Consider the following 13,947-nt stretch of genomic DNA (forward strand, 5'->3'; position numbering starts at 1 on the left):
GTCTGAATACTTATGTAAATGTGATATTTCAGTTTTTATTTTTTTTATACATTTGCTAAAATTTCTCAAAAACCTTTTTTACTTTGGCATTATGGGGTACTGTGTGTAGATTGATGAGGGGAAAAAACAATTTAAGCAATTTTATAATAAGGCTGTAAAATAACAAAATGTGGAAAAAGTCAAGGGGTCTGAATACTTTCTAAATGCACTGTATATATTATGTTGATTTGATCTGAATACTATGGTCATGTCATGGTAGTAGATTTGGTTCAGGTGGAGAGTGCTATATGGTTGTGTTGTGTTAATAGACAGGGTGTAGTCGGTAGTCATGTTATTATGGCAGTAGATTCCTTAGTGGTCAAGTTGCAGTAGATTTGGTCCAGATGGTGAGTGCTAATGTATGTGGTCATGTTGTGGTAGTAGATCTGGTTGTGTTATTATAGTAGTAGGGTGCTAAGTTGTCAAGTAGCGGTAGAGTTGGTCTAATAGGTGAGTACTATGTGTTTGTGTTACGGTTTGACCGCTAACCTGGCACGCTGGAGATACAGAGCACGTGGGCATTGCAGACGTTGAACTGGTCGACCAACGAGCCGGGCTGGTTGGCATCAATGATGACCACCTTGATGATGATAATGATGATAATAGTTTTTCATTATTTGATCAATTGAAACAAATAGCAGCAACAAGCTGAGTTACAAGTACAACTTATTAGAAACAAAAAAATATTATTTAAAAGTATTATTTAACACCTTGCTGGCCGAGTGGGTACTGGTCAGGATCCAGACTCTGCTACTCATAGTGTCTGTTTCATGGAGCTCCTTAGACTGGGGGAAGGAAAGGGAGAGGGACAGAAAAGGAGGGAGAGGTGGGGGTGAGAAACGGAAGAAGGGGCAATAAGTATGTTTTCAAACTAAAACATTAGCTAAATTAACTAACAAACCAACTAGATCAAGAGACAGACAGTACCTTTCTCTTCTCTGGTGAGCTGTGGTTGCTCTTGCCGTCTCCTCCCTCTCCCTCCTCTATGGCTAGAGGATTCGTAACGCCGTTGCCGGGGCCAGCCTTTACTGTCATAATTTCCTGAGTGCATGTCTTCCATCCCGTCAGGTCCACCCCCGCCGCACACCACAACTAAACAGAGTTTGTTTACACACATTGTTAACACAGCTCTCGAGCGGCTAGATGTTCTTTACCATTTGGCCATCAGATTTGCTACCAATGCTCCTTATAGGACACATTACTGCACTCTATACTCTTCTGTAAACTGGTCATCTTTATACACCCGTCGCAAGACCTACTGGTTGATGCTTATTTATAAAACCCTCTTAAGCCTCACTTCCCCCTATCTGAGATATCTACTGCAGCCCTCATCCTCTACATACAACACCTGTTCTGCCAGTCACATTCTGTTAAAGGTCCCCTGGGTCGCTCCTATTTTCAGTTCGCTGCAGCTAGCGTCTGGAGCGAGCTGCAAAAAACACTCAGACTGGACCGTTTTATCTCCATCTCTTCATTCAAAGACTCAATCACGGACACTCTTACTGACAGTTGTGGCTGCTTTGTGTGATGTATTGTTGTCTCTACCTTCTTGCCCTTTGTGCTGTTGTCTGTGCCCAATAATGTTTGTACCATGTTTTGTGCTGCTACCATGTTGTGCTGCTGCCATGTTGTGTTGCTACCATGTTGTTGTCATGTGTTGCTACCATGCTATGTTGTTGTCTTGGGTCTCTTTATGTAGTGTTGTGGTGTCTCTTGTCGTGGTGTGTTTTGTCCTATATTTAAAAAATAAAAAATCAGTCCCAGCCCCCATCTCAGCAGGAGGCCTTTTGGTAGGCCGTGATGGTAAATAATAATTTGCTCTTAACTGACTTGCCTAGTTAAATAAAGAATCAATGGGTATATATATAATGAATTAACATGACGATTGATTGAACAGCAGTAAATATAGCAGATTGTGGCTTTAACCAAGTACATATTTGTTTGTTTGTTTACCTTCCTGTTGGGGTCCTTCTCCACCAGGGGGCGACAGTAGACAGGAACAGGGACATTCTTCATGCGGTTGTCCTCCTTCTCATTGGCCTGGGAGAAGACAGACAGACAAACCCTCCAATCACAAAACTGCTCCAAGACCTCCAATAAAAGAAGCCATTACCACTCAATTAAATCAAACCGACATTGCTGTATTCATATAGCCATATAACCACACTTTTGACATATCTGATGTGTCTTGGGGAAGAGCTTTGAGATTGGAGGTAGGTTGATATAGCAGAGAAACAGTGTCAGCGGGTTATGGGGTGTCTGTTAACATGACTGAGGGACAGGGGCATTGTGTCAATAGCTTATGTCAGATTGTGTGTTGTAGGTTGATGTGTCTACTTTGGGACATTAATACAGTAATGTACACACACTTAAGGTATAAAAATATATATGTTTTGAGCAGAATAGTGTTTTCTAGATACAAGTGCAAACTTCATGGACTAGGACATTTAAGAAGTTGGTCTGATGGTGCCCTCTGATGTCATTGGCCTCCCCCTTGCTTGGGGGAACAATACAATTCCGCAGTACCTAACGTCATTAACAAACTTTTAATGTACAAATGACCAAACCCTGTCTTAGGGATGGCTAACTCTGGAGATCCCTTCGGTCTCCACAGAGTTGGATAAATCTGCTTTTGGTTTCCTTGCACCCCATGTGTGGAACAATCTACAGAGTTCCCTGCAACTAGATGTACTGGTGCCTCTCAGGCAGTTCAAATTGTTGTTTGGGGACATCTATGCTGATGAATGATTCTCCTGAGTATGTTTTGTAATTTTGTATTATGTTGTATTTATACATTGTGTATATGCAAGGCTCCCTTGTAAGAGAAATCTTAATCTCAATGGGACTCCTGCTAAAAAAAGAAAGGTGAAATAGAAATAGAGAACAAAAGAGGAAAGCTCCCTGTGCTTCGACACAATCCTGTCCCGGAGCTCTACGGACAATTCCTTCGAGCTCATGGCTTGGTTTTTGCTCTGACATGCACTGTCAACTGTGGGACCTTGTATAGATAGGTGTGTGCCTTTCCAAATCATGTCCAATCAATTGAATTTACCACAGGTGGAGATCTCAAGGATGATCAATGAAAAAAGGATGCACATGAGCTCAATTTCAAGTCTCATAGCAAAGGGTCTGAACACTTACATAAATAAAGGTATCTGTTTTTATTTTGAATACATTTGCAAAAATGTTTAAAAACCTGTTATTGCTCTGTCAATATGTGTGTAGATTGATGAGAAAAAACATGTATTTAATCCATTTTAGAATAAGGCTGTAAAGTAACAAAATGTGGAAAAAGTCAAGGGGTCTGAATACTTTCTGAATGCAGTATAGGTGTTGTGTCAGGTCTGTTGGTGTGTCTTGTGATGGGTCTATGGGGTAACTAAGTGCGGCTCATGCTAGGTTAGGGAGGGACCCTGTGGGTGTAACTTGCCTGTTGTTTCTTCAGCGGGCCTTCCAGTGCACTGTCCAGCTGAGCACCAGTCTTTGGGAGAAATAGAGTTAGAGAGACATGATGTATTTTGACTGCTACATGGATGGCATTTTTTGTTATATATATTTATGTTTAGGGGGTAAATTTAATATTGCAGATAGATTGTAGCTTCCATCAATGTAATTGTCTGCATCATTTCCAATCCCCCATATATTCTTTTGTAAATATGATATTTAAAAAAAACATGTTCCTTTTATTATTTTCCCCTAACCCTACCACCCCACCCCTAATTGGAGTAAACTAATGGACAACACTTAGGCTTCTACTTCCAGCTTACGGTGCATTTGGAAAGTATTCAGACCCCTTCATTTTTTCCACATTTTGTTACATTACAGCCTTATTCTAAAATGGATTCAATTGTTGTTTTTTTCCTTAAATCTACACACAATAATGACAAAGTAAAAACAGGTTTTTAGAATTTTTGGCAAATGTGTAAAAAAACAATAACTAAAATATCACATTTACATAAGTATTCAGACCCTTTACTCAGTACTTTGTTGAAGCACCTTTGGCAGCGATTACAGCCTCGAGTCTTCTTGGGTATGACGCTACAAGCTTTGACACACCTGTATTTGGGGAGTTTCTCCCATTCATCTATGTGGATCCCCTCAAGCTCTGTCAGGTTGGAGAGGGAGCGTGACTGCACAGCTATTTTCAGGTCTCTCCAGAGATGTTCAATCTGGTTCAAGTCCAGGCTCTGGCTGGACCACTCAAGGACATTCAGAGACTTGTCTCGAAGCCACCCCTGTGTTGCCTTGGCTGTGTGCTTAGGGTAGTTGTCCTGTTGGAAGGTGAACCACCCAGCCTGAGGTCCTGAGCACTTTGGAGCAGGTTTTCATCAATAATCTCTCTGTAGTTTTCTGTTCATCTATCCCTCAATCCTGACCAGTCTCCCAGTCCCTGGCGTGGAAAAACATCCCCACAGCATGATTCTGCCACCACGCGTCATCGTAGGGATGGTATTGGCCAGGTGATGAGTGGTGCCAGGTTTCCTCCAGACGTGACGCTTGGCATTCAGGCCAAAGCGTTCAATCTTGGTTTCATCAGACCGGAGAATCTTGTTTCTCATGGTCTGAGAGTCCTTCAGGTGCCTTTTGGCAAACTCAAAGCGGGCTGTCACGTGCCTTTTACTGAAGAGTGGCTTCCATCTGGCCACTTCATCATTAAGGCCAGATTGGTGGAGTGCTGCAGAGATGGTTGTCCTTCTGGAAGGTTCTCCCATCTCCACAGAGGAACTCTGGAGCTCTGTCAGAGTGACCATCGGGTTCTTGGTCACCTCCCTGACCAAGGCCCTTCCTCCCCTGATTGCTCAGTTTGGCCGGGCAGCTAGCTATATGAAGAGTCTTGGTGGCTTCAAACCTCTTCCATTTAAGTACGATGGAGGCCACTGTGTCCTTGGGGACCTTCAATGCTGCAGAAATGTTTTGGTACCCTTCCCCAGATCTGTGACTCGACATAATCCTGATCAATGGAAACAGGATGCACCTGAGCTCAATTTTGAGTGTCATAGAAAAGGGTGTTTGTCATTATGGGGTATTGATGAGGGAATAATACATTTTAGAATAAGGCTGTAATGTAACAAAATGTGGGAAAAGTGAAGGGGTATACATTTTACGGACAAAATGTATTTTAGAATAGTTATTTGTTTGTTTTTAATCCCATCTGCCCTCAACCCCTCCCATCTATCTCTGAAGACCATCCCGTTTTTATTTCTATTCACCATATATTTTTAACTGTGCTGTTTCACAAAAATTCTGTATCTACAGTATATACATTTTACGGACACAGTATATTTTACATTAGTTATCTTGTTGTTTTCAGTCCCACCCTTCAGCTCCACTCAACCCCTCCCATCTACAGTGCCTTGCAAAAGTATTCGGCCCCCTTGAACTTTGCGACCTTTTGCCACATTTCAGGCTTCAAACATAAAGATATAAAACTGTATTTTTTTGTGAAGAATCAACAACAAGTGGGGCACAATCATGAAGTGGAACGACATTTATTGTATATTTCAAACTTTTTTAACAAATCAAAAACTGAAAAATTGGGCGTGCAAAATTATTCAGCCCCCTTAAGTTAATACTTTGTAGCGCCACCTTTTGCTGCGATTACAGCTGTAAGTCGCTTGGGGTATGTCTCTATCAGTTTTGCACATCGAGAGACTGAATTTTTTTCCCATTCCTCCTTGCAAAACAGCTCGAGCTCAGTGAGGTTGGATGGAGAGCATTTGTGAACAGCAGTTTTCAGTTCTTTCCACAGATTCTCGATTGGATTCAGGTCTGGACTTTGACTTGGCCATTCTAACACCTGGATATGTTTATTTTTGAACCATTCCATTGTAGATTTTGCTTTATGTTTTGGATCATTGTCTTGTTGGAAGACAAATCTCCGTCCCAGTCTCAGGTCTTTTGCAGACTCCATCAGGTTTTCTTCCAGAATGGTCCTGTATTTGGCTCCATCCATCTTCACCATCTTCCCTGTCCCTGCTGAAGAAAAGCAGGCCCAAACCATGATGCTGCCACCACCATGTTTGACAGTGGGGATGGTGTGTTCAGCTGTGTTGCTTTTACGCCAAACATAACGTTTTGCATTGTTGCCAAAAAGTTCAATTTTGGTTTCATCTGACCAGAGCACCTTCTTCCACATGTTTGGTGTGTCTCCCAGGTGACTTGTGGCAAACTTTAAACGACACTTTTTATGGATATCTTTAAGAAATGGCTTTCTTCTTGCCACTCTTCCATAAAGGCCAGATTTGTGCAATATACGACTGATTGTTGTCCTATGGACAGAGTCTCCCACCTCAGCTGTAGATCTCTGCAGTTCATCCAGAGTGATCATGGGCCTCTTGGCTGCATCTCTGATCAGTCTTCTCCTTGTATGAGCTGAAAGTTTAGAGGGACGGCCAGGTCTTGGTAGATTTGCAGTGGTCTGATACTCCTTCCATTTCAATATTATCACTTGCACAGTGCTTCTTGGGATGTTTAAAGCTTGGGAAATCTTTTTGTATCCAAATCCGGCTTTAAACTTCTTCACAACAGTATCTCGGACCTGCCTGGTGTGTTCCTTGTTCTTCATGATGCTCTCTGCGCTTTTAACGGACCTCTGAGACTATCACAGTGCAGGTGCATTTATACGGAGACTTGATTACACACAGGTGGATTGTATTTATCATCATTAGTCATTTAGGTCAACATTGGATCATTCAGAGATCCTCACTGAACTTCTGGAGAGAGTTTGCTGCACTGAAAGTAAAGGGGCTGAATAATTTTGCTGCCCAATTTTTCAGTTTTTGATTTGTTAAAAAAGTTTGAAATATCCAATAAATGTTGTTCCACTTCATGATTGTGTCCCACTTGTTGTTGATTCTTCACAAAAAAATACAGTTTTATATCTTTATGTTTGAAGCCTGAAATGGGGCAAAAGGTCGCAAAGTTCAAGGGGGCCGAATACTTTCGCAAGGCACTGTATCTCTTAACACCATCCATGTTTTATTTCTATTTGCAATATTTTCCAACTGTGCTCTGATGTTTCACGAAAGTTCTGAACCTTTCTAGTCTCATAGTTTCTACAAATTGTAAATTAAAGACAACATTTTTGCTAAAAGTATTATTATATTATTGATCGGTTGACTATGACTTTTCAAATCACCCAGCAGAGTTAGCTCCAGGTAAATGTTACAATAGTTCAGCCATTCCTAGACCTGCAACCAAAAACAAGCTACATATGGACAGTACCAAAAACAAATGATCTAATGATTCTGTCTCTTCGCAGCTAAATCTGCAGAGCTGGGATGGAATGGATGGCATTTTACTTGCACGCTGAATGCTTGCTAAATACTCAGATTGGTGGGCAAACGGCCGGACAGACGGACAGGTGGATGAGAGACGGTACCTGTTTGAAGCGTGGTGGTACGCTCCAGCCGCAGGCCTGCATAATGCCGTCATCGCGGCGCATGTGCTCTCGGACCTGCCGGTATTGTTCCCGGCGCTGCTCGCGACGAGCTGACAGCGCAGAGTCGCTAAGGAGAGACGCAACACCATTACTGGCCAGTCTAGAACAGAGGGTGGAGAGAAAGGCATAGAGAGAGAGAGAGAGGCGGAGAGAGAGAAGCGAAGCGTTAGCAAGCGCGGCCAAGCTGCTGCAAAGAAAGAGAGAAGCTACAGCAGCATTGTGAGTTTTTAAGCAGTTAAGCTACAGCCAGCTATGAGAAAATGAATGGAAAACAAAAGAACACACCCATAAACAGGAGTAGAGCGCAAAATAAGCAGCAATCACAATATGTGATCTGCACTTAGCAATAATCACTAAGAACAATGGACAAAGCAGTGATATGAACTAGCAACCATACATCCTTTTGCACTTTAACATGATGGCACATGCAAGAACACTACTAACTGATTCAAAATATGATGGGAGGTAATAAATTATATCACACATATTGTAGGATTACACTTACGACAGTGCAACCCCAAACTCTCCCCTACACATGCATAGACAACTAACTCTACAATGTTAGAGGGTGGACAAGGGAGCGATGGAGATGGAGGTAGGGAGGAAGGAAGGGATAGAGGGACGGAGATATAAGAGGGAGGGATGGAGGGAGAGGAATGGGAAGGAGGGAGGGACAGAGATGGAGGATGATCAGAGAGAGAGAGAGGGGTGGAGGGATAGAGGGATGAAGGTATGGACAGAGACAGATTGAGGGAAGAATGTAAATAAAAAAGGTTGGTGTGTGTGTTTTTCTCTCACTCTTCTGGGAAAAACTCCAGGGTTCGGTTTGAGGTGGAGATCTGACACATGGCGTGGCTGCGTCTCTGGGGGAAGCCTGCAGGGGACGGGGATTTGTAGTGGATGTTGACGCTGTAGTACGGACGCTTGACTGGCGGAGGACTGGCCGAGGAACTGAACAGACGGGCGAAACTGGAAGGAGAGAAGAGAGAGAGAGATGTACAGTCAGAAAGTTCAGTAAAGATTTAATTAACTGTACACTACCATTCAAAAGTTTGGGGTCACTTAAAAATGTCCTCGTTTTTGAAAGAAAAGCACATTTTTTGTACATTAAAATAACATCAAATTGATCAGAAATGGAATAGCCTTCATTTCTCAGAACAAGAACAGATTGACGAGTATCAGAAGAAAGGTCTTTGTTTCTGGCCATTTTGAGCCTGTAATCGAACCCACAAATGCTGATGCTCCAGATACTCAACTAGTCTAAAGAAGGCTAGTTTTATTGCTTCTTTAATCAGTATAACAGTTTTCAGCTGTGCTAACATAATTGCAAAAGGGGTTTTCTAATGATCAATTAGCCTTGGAAACTTGGAATTAAGCAATGTACCATTGGAACACAGTGATGGTTGATGACAGTACGCCAATGTAGATATTCCATAAAAAAAGTAACCCGTTTCCAGCTACAATAGTCATTTACAATGTTTTTTTTATTTTTTATTTTTATTTTTTTTTTACCCCTTTTTCTCCCCAATTTCGTGATATCCAATTGTTGTAGTAGCTACTATCTTGTCTCATCGCTACAACTCCCGTACGGGCTCGGGAGAGCACAACCCAACCAGCCGCACCAATGTGTCGGAGGCTACACCGTGCACCTGGCAACCTTGGTTAGCGCGCACTGCGCCCGGTCCGCCACAGGAGTCGCTGGTGCGCGATGAGACAAGGACATCCCTACCGACCAAGCCCTCCCCAACCCGGACGACGCTAGGCCAATTGTGCGTCGCCCCACGGAACTCCCGGTCGTGGCCGGTTACGACAGAGCCTGGGCGCGAACCCAGGGACTCTGATGGCACAGCTGGCGCTGCAGTACAGCGCCCTTAACCACTGCGCCACCCAGTCATTTACAACATTAATGTCTACACTGTATTTCTGATCAATTTGATGTTATTTTAATGGACGAAAAATGTGCTTTTCTTTCAAAAACAAGGACATTTCTAAGTGACCCCAAACTTTTGAACAGTAGTGTACAGTACACAGCCTTACTTAGCATGCTACCCAGCTGAAACAGTTCGGCAGAGTTTGCGCATACAGTTGAAGTCGGAAGTTTACATACACATAGGTTGGAGTCATTAAAACTAGTTTTTCAACTGCTCCACAAAATTCTTGTTAAACTATAGTTTTGGCAAGTCGGTAAGGACATCTACTTTTTTCCAACAATTGTTTACAGACAGATTATTGTACTTATAATTCACTGTATCACAATTCCAGTGGGTCAGAGGTTTACATACACGAAGTTGACTGTGCCTTTAAACAACTTGTTTAAAATGATGTCATGGCGTTAGAAGCGTCTGATAGGCTAATTGACATAATTTGAGTCCATTGGAGGTGTACCTGTGGATGTTTTTGAAGGCCTACCTTCAAACTCTTTGCTTGACATAATGGGAAAATCAAAAGAAATCAGCCAAAAAATTGTAGACTTCCACAAGTCTGGTTCATCCTTGAGAACAATTTCCAAACGCCTTGAAGTACCACGTTCATCTGCACAAACAATAGTACGCAAGTATAAACACCATGGGACCACACAGCCGTCATACCTCTCAGAAAGGAGACGCGTTCTGTCTCCTAGAGATGAACGTACTTTGGTGCAAAAAGTGCAAATTAATCCCAGAACAACAGCAAAGGACCTTGTGAAGATGCTGGAGGAAACCGGTACAAAAGTATCTATATCCACAGTAAAACGAGTCCTATATTGACATAACCTGAAAGGCCGCTCAGCAAGGAAGAAGCCACTGCTCCAAAACCGCCATAAAAAAGTCAGACTACGGTTTGCAACTGCACATGGGGACAAAGATCATACTTTTTGGAGAAATGCCCTCTGGTCTCATGACACAAAAATAGAGCTGTTTGGCCATAATGACCAACGTTATGTTTGGAGGAAAAAGGGGGAGCCGAAGAACACCATCCCAGCCGTGAAGCAAGGGGGTGGCAGCATCATGTTGTGGGGGTGCTTTGCTGCAGGAGGGACTGGTGCACTTCACAAAATAGATGGCATCATGAGGGAGGAAAATATGTGGATATATTGAAGCAACATCTCAAGACATCAGTCAGGAAGTTAAAGCTTGGTCGCAAATGGGTCTTCCAAATGGACAATGACCCCAAGCATACTTCCAAAGTTGTGGCAAAATGGCTTAAGGACAACAAAGTCAAGGCTTTGGAGTGGCCATAACAAAGCCCTGACCTCAATCCTATAGAACATTTGTGGAAAGAACTGAAAAGGCGTGTGCGAGCAAGGAGGCCTACAAACCAGACTCAGTTACGCCAGCTCTGTCAGGAGGAATGGGCCAAATTTCACCCAACTTATTGTGGGAAACTTGTGGAAGGCTACCTGACACGTTTTACCCAAGTTAAACAATTTAAAGGCAATGCTGATTGAGTGTATGTAAACTTCTGACCCACTGGGAATGTGATAAAATAAATAAAAGCTGAAATAAATTATTCTCTCTACTATTATTCTGACATTTCACATTCTTAAAATTAAGTGGTGATTCTAACTGACCTAAGGAAATTTTACTAGGATTAAATGTCAGAAATTGTAAAAAACAGAGTATTGGCTAAGGTGCATGTAAACCTCCGACTTCAACTGTATATGCTGACGGCATTTTGTGACGTTTCTGTTCGTTTTGGATTTCGGGTAAGGGTTTTTTGGCTGTTCGGGCACACAACATTTTTTCGAGGCAATCCGAAGTCTACGTCCCTTCGTCGTGATTGGTCAACAGTAGGGATTCTTCTATAAAGTCTGTGGTCATTTAACAAGAGACGACTCGTTTTCAACACAAAAAAAATACTGCACCAAACATCTTAGTTTAGATATAATATTGTAACTAAGAACTCCTCGGCAAAAACGTCAAAATAAATGACTGATTTATTGAGTTATCTTAGATTAATTAGGACTATTTTGAGTCGTCTCAAAATTGACAAACAGAACTAGTGCCGCTTTTCTCTAATTTTTCAAGAGAACATCTTTTAAGGGAATATGCGAGCACACTCGTTCGGTTCCAGCCAAACTAGGTGCTAGCCGAACTGAAGTATGCTGACACCTTTATGCTGCATGCCACTGATAATAACTCACAACTGCCAGATGGTGGATTTCTTCTTCTCCTGCATCTGAGGACTCTCCCTGGATGCCCTGAGGAGTCAGAGAGAGACATGTTTTTGCAGGAATAAATCATGGGTGCAGCATATATCTAGCCTGGTCCCAGACCTGTTGGTCTTGCCAACGTCTTTGGTCATTGTCATGCTAAATATAGGAGATACGGCCTGCCTTTCCTGATCCTCTCTGTCCACCAGACGGCCGACAGCATCTCCATTAGCCTATCCTTGTACTGGTTCCTCTCCCTTTCACCCCTCACTCCCCTCCTCCCACTCCTCCTTCTCCTGTCATCACCTGATCATCTCTGTCCACCGGACGGCCTCCTGTAGTTCCATTAGTCTCTCCTTGTACTGGTTCCTCTCCATCAGGACCCTAGCCATCTCTACCCGCGTGAAACGCCGACGCTGCGTCATAGTCACATCCCCATCCACCATCGGAGACGAGTACTGAGGGAGAAAAGGAGGGGGAGAAAAGGGGGAAGAGAGAAGGGGGAGAGAAGAGAGGAAGAGAGAGGGGAGGATGAGAAGGGAAGAAGAGAGAAGGGGGAGGAAAGAGGGCATATTCATACCCTTTTACACTGTTGTGCCTGCTGACCCCAAACTGTTCTGTGCTGGCTATCAGAAATGTTATTTTTCACAACATTTTCAGAAAGAAAACTATTCAATGCCAACCCAAGAGGTATAGTTAGCTTAACATGCCCCTAGATCAGCATTTCTGTCACACCCTGATCTGTTTCACCAGTTTTGGTGATTGTCTCCACCCACCTCCAGGTGTCTCCTGTTTTCCCCATTAGTCCCCGGTGTATTTATCCCTGTGTTTCCTGTCTCTCTGTGCCAGTTCGGCTTGTTTTGCCAAGTCAACTAGCTCCTATTTCCCAGTCTCTGTTTTTTCCTAGCCATCATGGTTTTGACCCTTGCCTGTCCTGACGCTGTTTCCACCTGCCTGACCACTCTGTTCTGACCTCGAGCCTGCCTATCCCCTTGTACTGTTTTGACTCTGACCTGGTTTATGAACTCTCGCCTGTCCCCGACCTGTCTTTTGCCTACCCCTTTTGGCGTAATAAATATCAGAGCTCAACCATCTGCCTCCTGTGTCTGCATTTTGGTTTCGCCTTGTGCCCTTATAGTTTCCCAAAATAGGGGTCACCTGATTTGAAAATGGGGTCGCGAGAGAATCTCCAGTAGCCGCTAGATGTGGTTGTAATAAACAGAGAGGTCTCTGTTATCTTCCAACAAATGCCTCTATCTTTTCAATGGTTTAAACTGCAAAATATTTTGACCCCATCACTTAAAGATAAGAGTCTAAGGAACACGTACAGTGCATTCGGAAAGAATTTAGACCCCTTCACTTTTTCCAAATGTTGTTGCGCTATAGCCTTATTTTAAAATGTATTAAATATTTTTTTCCCTCAATCTACACACAATACCCCATAACAACAAAGCGAAAACAGGATTTTAGATTTTTTTCAAATGTATTACAAATAACTAACAGAAATAACTTATTTACATACATTTTCAGACCCTTTGCTATGAGCCTCAAAATTGAGCTTCTACAACTTGATTGGAGTCCACCTGTGGTACATTCAATTGATTGGACATGATTTGGAAAGGCACACACCTGTCTATATAAGGTCCACATTTGACAGTGCAGATCAGAGCAGAAACCAAGCCATACAGTCGATGGAATTGTACGTAGAGCTCCGAGACAGGATTGTGTCGAGGCACAGATCTGGGGAAGGGTACCAAAACATTTCTGCAGCATTGAAGGTTCCCAAGAAGACAGTGGCCTCCATCATTCTTAAATGGAAGAAGTTTGGAACCACCAAGACTCTTCCTAGAGCTGGCCAAACTGAGCAATCGGGGGAGAAGGGCCTTGGTCAGGGAGGTGACCAAGAACCCGGTGGTCACTGACAGAGCTCCAGAGTTCCTCTGTGGAGATGGAAGAACCTTCCAAAAGTACAACTATCTCTGCAGCACTCCACCAATCAGGCCTTTATAGTAGAGTGACCAGACGGAATGCCAAGAGTCACATCTGGAGGAAACCATGCACCGCTCATCACCTGGCCAATACCATCCCTACGGTGAAGCATGGTGGTGGCAGCATCTGGTCTGATGAAACCAAGATTTAACTCTTTGGCTTCAATGCCAAGCGTCATGTCTGGAGGATACCTGGTACCACCCCTACGGTGAAGCATGGTGGTGGCAGCATCATGCTGTGGGGAGGTTTTTCAGAGGCAGGGACTGGGAGACTAGTCAAGATCGAGGGAAAGATGAACAAAGCAAAGTACAGAGAGATCCTTAATGAAAACTTGCTCCAGAGCGCT

At 43.1% G+C, this 13,947-nt stretch overlaps 1 protein-coding gene across 9 annotated transcripts in view; it reads right to left on the reverse strand.

Annotated features, from left to right (window-relative positions):
- Positions 1–13,947, reverse strand: part of mapk8ip3 (mitogen-activated protein kinase 8 interacting protein 3) — a 68,314-nt gene that overhangs the window by 12,038 nt on the left and 42,329 nt on the right. For 4 of the 9 annotated variants that reach the window (XM_090192913.1, XM_090192912.1, XM_090192915.1 and 1 more), the window contains 9 exons: positions 11,919–12,070; positions 11,604–11,660; positions 8,279–8,449; positions 7,421–7,580; positions 3,470–3,520; positions 1,993–2,079; positions 967–1,131; positions 750–824; positions 529–619 (listed from right to left, as the gene is read on the reverse strand). In XM_090192913.1, coding sequence (XP_090049039.1) covers positions 529–619; positions 750–824; positions 967–1,131; positions 1,993–2,079; positions 3,470–3,520; positions 7,421–7,580; positions 8,279–8,449; positions 11,604–11,660; positions 11,919–12,070 — 1,009 coding nt within the window. The remainder of the gene's footprint in view (positions 1–528; positions 620–749; positions 825–966; positions 1,132–1,992; positions 2,080–3,469; positions 3,521–7,420; positions 7,581–8,278; positions 8,450–11,603; positions 11,661–11,918; positions 12,071–13,947) is intronic. The other 5 variants (XM_090192917.1, XM_090192914.1, XM_090192919.1 and 2 more) reach the window with 3 other exon arrangements.

Source organism: Oncorhynchus mykiss, chromosome 12, assembly GCF_057628025.1.
Source record: "Oncorhynchus mykiss isolate SJ-2025 chromosome 12, ASM5762802v1, whole genome shotgun sequence".
NCBI lineage: Eukaryota > Metazoa > Chordata > Actinopteri > Salmoniformes > Salmonidae > Oncorhynchus > Oncorhynchus mykiss.